At 39.0% G+C, this 8,833-nt stretch overlaps 1 protein-coding gene across 2 annotated transcripts in view; it reads left to right on the top strand.

Moving 5' to 3' along the window:
• Nucleotides 1-1,259: 1,259 nt before the first annotated feature.
• ntf3 (neurotrophin 3) overlaps nt 1,260-8,833 on the top strand; it is a 64,839-nt gene continuing 57,265 nt past the window's right edge. For both annotated transcript variants that reach the window (XM_040149117.1, XM_040149108.1), the window contains exon 1: nt 1,260-1,403. In XM_040149117.1, the coding sequence (XP_040005051.1) occupies nt 1,386-1,403 (18 nt within the window). In that variant the 5' untranslated portion in view covers nt 1,260-1,385. The remainder of the gene's footprint in view (nt 1,404-8,833) is intronic.

Genomic DNA, 8,833 nt, shown 5'->3' with positions numbered 1-8,833 from the left:
ACCATTGGAAGGAATGCGTTTTGTGTCACCCTCAAGCTTACCAGTGTACATATTATCTTCCTGTGTGAGCTCATAGACCTCATGAAAAAAACAAAATTGAGACCCCCTCACCAAAACGTGGCTCCATAGCACTACTAGTGGTTAAATACTCCAAAGAGTCTTTTTAACATTTTGAGAATTTGCCTGGGGAGAGATGCTCTCTAGCCCTGTGTTAAGCCGTTCAGGCTTAAACTAAACTTAAAGTCCATTAACATTAACATAGTATAAATCCAACCACAACTATTCGATTGGCAGAACTTTTAGTACACAGCCTAACTGGATGCTGTGCCTGCCAGCCACTTTACCTGTCCACCCAACTGTCCAGGACAGGTTATGTCTTGTCTGTGTACACTCGCCAATGAGAATTCATATCTTCACCAGATGTGCTGTTGAAATTGACAAAAGATGGAGAGCCAACACCAGATGTGCAGTTAACAGAGCACTGCCCAGTCTGTTTTGATGTCTTGGATTGTGAAATCAGCTCAGACAAAGAAACAGAAGAAGGGTTTGTCCAAATGGAAACATTAGCTGAATGCACAAACACACTTCCATAGAATCAAACCATATGTTCACACACAAAGTAGAAAGATGAGCAGTGATATTGTAAGGGCTGTTATTGTAGCCACATCTGATGCCATTATTAGGGTCTTGTGGAGGAATCAGCTGTGTTCACAACAACACAGTGACATCAGGGAGTCTCTGGCTAGCTACAAACTGGTATTAATTGCACACAAATATATACACAAATAGATACAGTACAGAGATTTCAGTTTATCTGTGTTAATCAATAGTGAGTATAAACTACTTTAGGGTTTATGGTTATATTCCTATGGAGCAAACTATTTCATTTTGAGCCTATTAGTTCCTTGAGGTTTTTTATCCTTAAAAGAAACAAAAAGCCTTTTTGACTTAAACTTTCAATCCTGCAGACCCAAACAATTGTTAGCCAGCCCTGCTAAAGACGTAAAGGTTGCATTAGTGACGCGCGCGCACACACACACACACACACACACACACACACTCCTAATTCGGTGTCCTAATTCACGTTAGCAGGCTTGCTCCGCTTGCAGACAGTCTTTGCAGCAATTTGCGCCAAGAGCCATCTGTCCTGTAACAGAAAGAGCGGCATAGATTATGTTGTTGAGAGAGAGAGTGAGTGAGTGAGTGAGTGAGAGCGAGAGAGGAAAGAGAGAGAGAGAGCATACGCATACACGGATTCTCTCCACACAGAACCAGTGTGGTGCACAGACAGGCGGCAGCCCTCAGAAAGTGGGAAGTTTTTGCCATTCTGTCAAAAAAATAATCACCTTCATGTCGACTCTGTTGGATATTAACCCACCGATGCTATGGTTACCTTTATTACGGTAGGAACAGCTTTATTTGTTTTTATTTGGTGCTTCATGGAGCATTGTTCTCGCTGAAAAACTATTTGGTTCTTGGGGATTCTGGTACTAAGGAGTGACCGAGAATGACCCAAAGTGTCCCGCATGTTCAAGATGGCAATAATTCACAAAGATGTACTTCAAGTGCATCAAATTATGTGAGGAATAACCTTGGAGTTGCTGGAGTTACAGCTTGCTTGATTAGCTTTAAAAAAACTTTTGGAAAAATAATTTCACACCACAGTGGGGTCTAAATTGGTGTTAGTTGCAGCTGATTAAATATTTGTCTTTCGTATAGCATGGGAGGTGCGTGATATGTTCATGGACCTATTTCCTCCTCCAAGCTTGAGTTTTGGCAAGTTGAACTATAGAGACGCAACGTGCCGTGCGCTGCTTCAAAGCAAACCAGCGCGGACAAATTCACTTCTTCTACCGGTTTGTGTGTCTGTGTGTGCAAAGGTAGACAAAGGGTTGGGTCTTTCAACAGCTCTTTTACGCACACAAACATAAGAGACTCCTGTCTTGCGTTGCACTCGGGAGTCTTTCTCCTTTCAAAGGCGTGTGCGGCTTGTTGGAGGGAGCGGAACTGGCCCAGTACTCATGGGAAACCCCTCAGATGTGGTTCAGTTTGTGTCTTTGAATTACCGACGTGCTAATTGTGCCTTGGCTCGCTGTTAGTGGGGGTGAAAGAGGATATGTCGCTGTTGAGTCCAGAAACAAAGGCGGACTATGCGTTGAATCAACCTTCTTTCCTTCCTGCGCGCTCCTTGCTCCGCGTACATGTATGCATATTTGTTTGTGTATGCACTATAGCCTGTTCGCACGAGTTGGAGACAGCGAGCGGCCTCTGTGCGGGCAGAGATCCTCTCTCATGTGTTCTGCGGTCAAGACTTTTCTAAAGTTTTCTTTTTGGATAAATGCAACTAAATAATGTATCTTGTTTGTAACGAGTGAGTGTCATGTAAGTGTTTCAGGTGCCATTAACATTCAGATCGGGATTATGTAGATTAAATTAAATAATGATAGTTAAAGAGTTTTCAACTTGTTTAGGGAAATAAAATCTTTAAAGACAGTTTAGGCTAGGGGTTTCTTCACTTTATGGAGTTGTGCTGATATGTTTCTTTGTTAATGTGTGCATGTGTAGATATATTTTATACCTTGTTATTTTACCCCAAACCTTAGGGAAATTTCCCCCTTTAAAACACCAGAATCTGAATGTTAGTAGTTGGTGATAGGATTAAGGCCAAATGGTTCAATAACCCTACTAGAATGGCGCTCAGTAGAGCGCATACATCCGCCAAGGCCAATGTCAAACAACGTACACCAGACTTCAGAGAAAAAAAAAAAATCAAATTCATTGTAAATGTTCCAGATCTGCCCCCAAATTTAATGGGTTCTTTCCTGGCCCATGCCCAATCCCTCCACCAAGTCTGGTGCAAATCTGTTCAGTACTTTTTTGCGTAATCCTGCTGACAAATAAACAGATACTGGCGGAACATACCCTACATGGCAGAGGTAAAAATACTCTTGCTGCCTGCGTCTATGCAATAACATGAAAATAATTCTGTGTAATGGCCTTACCAGTGCTGCGGTGCAGTTGTGTATGTCTGATGACATGTGGTCTGGGCAGCTTTGCATAATGGCGCTCATCACTGGGCGTCTTGAGCCTTTAGTGGATGCTTTCCTGCTGCTATGGGAGTCCACCCCGAAGCAGCTGTTGCAGCGGCGGATTTGACGCACATCCTCTCCTGACATGCTGGCACACGGCAGGACAAGGAAATTATGAAGCAGCGAAGGAGGCGAGAGAGAGGAGCTAATTCCATTCTGTTACTCCCCTTTATGGGCACTTGAGTCAACATGGCCTCCCAGGCAGCCTGAGACAAGCTTACTATTACAGCTGTGGGCTGTTGCGTGCTCTGGGTGCAGTGCAGCTGCAACGAATCAGTTTAAAAAGGCTTATTTTTTGTTTTACTACAGGAGAAAATAAAAAAGAAGGAGTGAGGCATGTGAACAGATTAGGGGCTGGGCTCATAGGAAGAACATAATGAATATTAGGTTAAAAAGGGACTGAAATGGCTCCCAGGTGGTTTAACAAACTGCTAGAGTTACTATGGAGAATTCCTGTTGCTCCTTTGTAGGTTCTGCATTCCAGCCTTTTTGTGCTTTTTCCCTCCCCTTCTCTATCTGCTCCACTCTTCCATTCTTGTACCTGTTTTGTTGTTTTCGTCAGTTTCTTTATATATGTTTGCAGGATTTCTAGCTGATGATGAGAGAAATAAACAGCATCAATCGTAGGTTCAAGGTTTGGGAAGCAGTTCATATGTGTCAGGAAAATAAGAATAAATATCAATGTTAGTGAGCATGGGCAACTGCCAACAGCACAAAAGTCAAAGATCAAGACTAAAGTTTTAACACAAAATAATTCTATTCAATGATACTGCACCCCAGACATAGCAGAAAAATCTCATAAGATTAACGTTCACTAGCTGTGGCAATTAACTGCTACAGTTTTTACTGTTGCACAATACTCTGTGGAAAATGACTGCGGTTGTGTTTTGAAGCTTACAGGTAATTGTGTACCTGTCAAGTGGGGATTGTGGGAAAGTATGCTTTGTTAACTTTCCTTGCTAGTTGGAAGTTTAAATAAACAAACAGATGAATTGATGGGATTGGACTTTCCCTCCTGCTGTTTAACTTATAATGTTGATCACTGATGAATTTTCACTGGATCAGAGCAGCAGCCCGACACGTGGAGGAAAAGGTTGGATTGCTGGTGTTATTCCATCACAAATATTTCATTAACTTTAGTACATGACACCTCCCGAGGGACTGACTGGAAGAGCTAGTGTCCATAAACCTCTCTGTTCTGGAAATCTTTTCATTCAGCATGTGATGTTTCACATTTCTTCATCTCTTCTCATGCCCACATTACATGCATTTCAATTAACGGTTGACATTTCCAAATTTCAAGAAATTTTAGAATTAAACCTTCCCCAAAATAGCAAATCAAGTTTGATTATGTATATCACAGAATACGAGACAAGATGGCAGATCAGTCAGGAAAAGATCACAGAAGTTAGTAAAGTGGTTGCATGCTCTTTTTTTTCTTTTTTTTTTGCCTTGTTTTGACTCTGATCATATTTTGCCTTTTTTTTCTTCAAATTTCTGACATTAAGACCCATGTCACCTTCAGAAGCACCAACAGTATATTTTGTCATACTAGTCCCAACCATCACGTTATAGCTCTATAGCACTTAATGTTACTTGTAGGTTGTTCTTGGCTCTCAAAAGTTTAAAGTGGCGCTCAAGTACTTTACTAATAGATTTGTGTTGAATGAGGTGTTTGTAAGACTATTTGGGTCAAGTATCTGAATTGTTCGTAGGCTTTTGTAGCTGGTCTCCAGACGAGCAAACGTTTTTAAGGTTAGCTTGCTGACATCACCTTACAGAATTTCTCGGTACTTAAGTTCTTCAAAGCTGAATAGAGAGGCTTACCATGCTTCAGAAACCCAGATATCCTGTAAAGTGATGAGAGTAAGGCACAGAGCAGGTATAGGTCTGTAATGCTTAATTCCAAAAGAATGAGATGGAAAAGATTTTGGTGAGTTCAGGTTATGTGTAGGAGAAAGTCTGGATTTTTTTCCATACTTCCCTTGTTTTGCTAGCTGGATCAAGCTGTACCTCTCATTATATATGGTTGCAGTTTGACAGCCCAGTCTGCTCTGAGATGGTTTACACATTTAGATGAGTGTTTATATGCTGCATATTTTTATGGCTAGTTAGAGCAAAACATACTATAAGGATTTGGATTAGGCACAGGGAACTTTCTTGGCTCTGTGGAAAAGAAACAGCAAAGTGCAGAAGAGTCCAGTGCAGACGAACACATATACATGTCAAGACATTCATTTAAGAAATTAATTAATTTAACCTGTAACCTGAACTCTTACCTCGATGTAAACAATCCTAAATCTGAACAGAAATCCTAGTCTCACAGTCCTGATGAAAAGAAAAAAATTCTCTCCTTGTCTGTTTTACTATCCAACATTTCCCTGAGAGACAGATACAGCAGATAGATATCAAGTGGTTTCAAGGTGAGGCTCTGCCTTCCAGCAGTTAAGTCATATGACAGTTCAGCCCTCTTCTTTCTGTCCACTTTGACCCAGTAATCTGCCTGTCCATCTCAGCGATTTTCTTTATCTCCCTCACATCCACTGTCTGGATCATTATGTTCATTTTTCCCTCTTTCTTCACATCCTCCTTTCCATTTCTGTTTCTCCCTCCATGCCTTTTTTTTCTTCCCACTGTCTCTGTTTCCACATTATAACATAGACTCCTGATAAAATCCCCATCCTGATAGAGCTGATGACTGATAGTATTGACTAGGACGGATTCCTATACAAGCTTTTTTTTTTAATCTTTCATTTACTTCATTTTCATTTACTTCTGTGGATTTGATTGTCAAATTTTAATCCAGATCAAAATCTAGCTATTTATCTATGGCACTGTTCTGTGAAAACCATGTATCTCCAAATGTCAACTTTTCATGACCTGGGAAAAACAACAATCCGGGTTTGTGACAATTCATTTTTCAGAACAGTTAATCGAGTTTTAAATGATTAATTAGCTCGAGAAGTAGCCAACAAGACATTTCTCAACACACATGAACAATTGATCTGAAAAAATTCATAATGATCAAATTTGGAGATACATGATTTTCACTGGACAGCAACAGTAACTTGGTGTAAATCTGTGGCCACCCTCATGCACATTAACCTAAATCTCACGCCTAGTTTCTGTGTAGGTCTAATGTAGATGTATCGTAATTAAACTAGCATTAAAATGTGCACAATATACAGAGATGAATCAGATTTCTTGTGGTCTACTTAAAAGACAGGATTTCATTCACCTAAACTATGCTTGTAGCATTTATATCCATTAAAACTGAAAACATCTCATTTAACCTCACTTTGACCATTTTCACCAGAGTTAATATTTTCTATGGACCCTTGCCTTGAGTGATTGGGTAACACCTCTGACACACCCACCAAACAATTGAAAACTTACTTCAAAGCCTGTTGCACACTGGTCAACATTGTTGGTTCATTTCCATCTGTATTGAATATGTTTTGTATTTTATGTATCTAATTCTAACCAAGCTACCCAATGAACATATTAAGATGCTGAAAAGTTGTTTGTGTTTACTGTATCAATACCAGTGGTAGAAAAAATATTCTGTTAATTTACTTAAAGGCCCTGCAGACCGACACAGGTGTTTTCAATTACTCTGTCTGATTAGACCTCCTGTCAGGTTGAAGTTGAGTGGACTCTGCTGGATTTTACATGATGTTATCAAAGTCAATGTACTCATAACAATGATAACTGTATAAATTGCCCTGCCCTAACATGTGCAACAAAACTAATAGGAGAGTAAGGGAGCTGCCAGTCAAGCTCAATCTATATATGCCCACACAGAGGTTTAATCATGCAACATAATTGAAAAAACCTATATGGGTGAATTATGATTGTGTAAGAGCTTTCAGTAAAAGTACCAATACGTTAACTTAAAATTATTCCATTACGAGTTAAGGTCCTGCGTTTAAAATCCTACAAAACATGGAATACCTGATATTTTCTGCCTCGAACAGTTATTTACTTGAAACAATCTGAAAAGTCAAGAAGAGAAATCACTCTTTTTGGAACTGCTAGTAAATCATCTGGAAACATGACAAGGGGCCTAGACACAGCTTTTTGTAAGAGATCACAAAAGAAAAAGTTTGGGAACCAGTCATTTAATCTTTTACAATGCAGTGTTTTATATAATATCATCAAAAATAATAACAACAGCTTTCAGATAATTGTAAGTAGAGTAACAAATAGAATATTTCCTTCTGGCATGTAGTGGAGTAGAAATATAATATAGCATAAAATGGAAAATGCTCATAACCGTAGTTATATAGAGTAATTGAGCAAATGCACTAATTTACTTTCCACTGCTGATCAATACCTACTTGTATTTAGCTACTGAACTATTCCCTCTGCCATAGAAGATACACATGCTCTTGTTAGTTACTCTGACTGTCAGCTGGCTGTCTCAAAAAGTTATGCACACATTTTCATTAAATTTCGTAGAGGAGTCACCCTTATCCAATTTGCTACTGGATTATATTTAGTGATAACAGTATATCAGGTTAAGATCTCTGGCCTTTTGCCATTAAGACAATTATTGTTTCCCAGATATAACTATGAATCTAAAGCCAAAGTCAAGTCAAATTTATTTCAAATGTGTCAGTTTCAGCAGAGATTTATACCAACTAAGTGGCTTCTTGTTAATCTGCAATGCTTCTCAGATCTGTAAAATAAAACGCTGTTGTATCATTTGCTCAGACATGGCATGGAGAAGTTGTTTTTGCTACAGATTTTACTGTCTTTTATTTTTTGTACTTCACCATCATGAAAAAGCTGGAAGAACCTGCTTTTTGTTGAATGACTGTTGAGTGTCTTCCATGTCTTCCATGTCTTACGTACAGTAGATGATCCCTTCACATTTGTAATACCAAAGAGACTTTATTTAAAGTACCTCTCAGTTAAAGTACAGTGTTGATATGGTGGATACAGTAAGAGAATGTGGGATGGTCAAGATGGATTCTGTTTTGATGATTTTAATGCTTTACTGGAATTAAAGGACAAACTGTCTCAGATGATCCAGCTGACACTACCTCTTGTATAATTACTGCTCAGATACTTGGGAATGGCCATGGTCATTCTCTCCTTATAGAATGACATGCCTATAGGTGACATCTTTGTGGACTGATGTGTCAGGTTAGTGGCCACCTTTGATATTTGAGCTGACAGATGTTCAGAAGGCCTGAGGGTGACACCTGCTGCCGACACACTCACACACAAACTCAATCCCTACTTGTCCCCTCATTTGGTTTAGCTCTAACCCTAACATGAGACTATTCTTAAAAATCTTAACGCTTAACTTGGCTTTTGAAGAACTAAAAATCATCAAAGAAATGTCCTCAATGGTCTAAAACATATAGACCATACCAGTGTTCACGCATGTTTCAACTATCATTTGAAAGCATGTTTTTTACATTTTAGGTAGCCATGTTTACACACTTAAACAGTGTGAAAGTCATTTTTTAGAGATTGGTTATCTAAAGCAAATTTCAATCTGTCACAGTGTCACCTCATGTCATTTATAAAATTTTATATAACCTTTGTCAAAGTTAAAGACATCCTTCACAAATGTTTTAAGATATATAAAAAGACAAAATAGACACAATTTTGAACAATAATTTGTGTCTTGAGATTTCTCCAATTCACCAAAAAGGCCATTCTCAGTGTATGTGCACTAGAAGCTTTAAGTTCCCACATTAGACTTGTGTAAGTTGCATTTTGAACCACGA

The sequence above is a fragment of the Xiphias gladius genome, chromosome 2, assembly GCF_016859285.1.
Source record: "Xiphias gladius isolate SHS-SW01 ecotype Sanya breed wild chromosome 2, ASM1685928v1, whole genome shotgun sequence".
NCBI lineage: Eukaryota > Metazoa > Chordata > Actinopteri > Istiophoriformes > Xiphiidae > Xiphias > Xiphias gladius.
The sequence above is the reverse complement of the archived record's forward strand: the minus strand, read 5'-3'. Positions and strand labels throughout refer to the sequence as shown.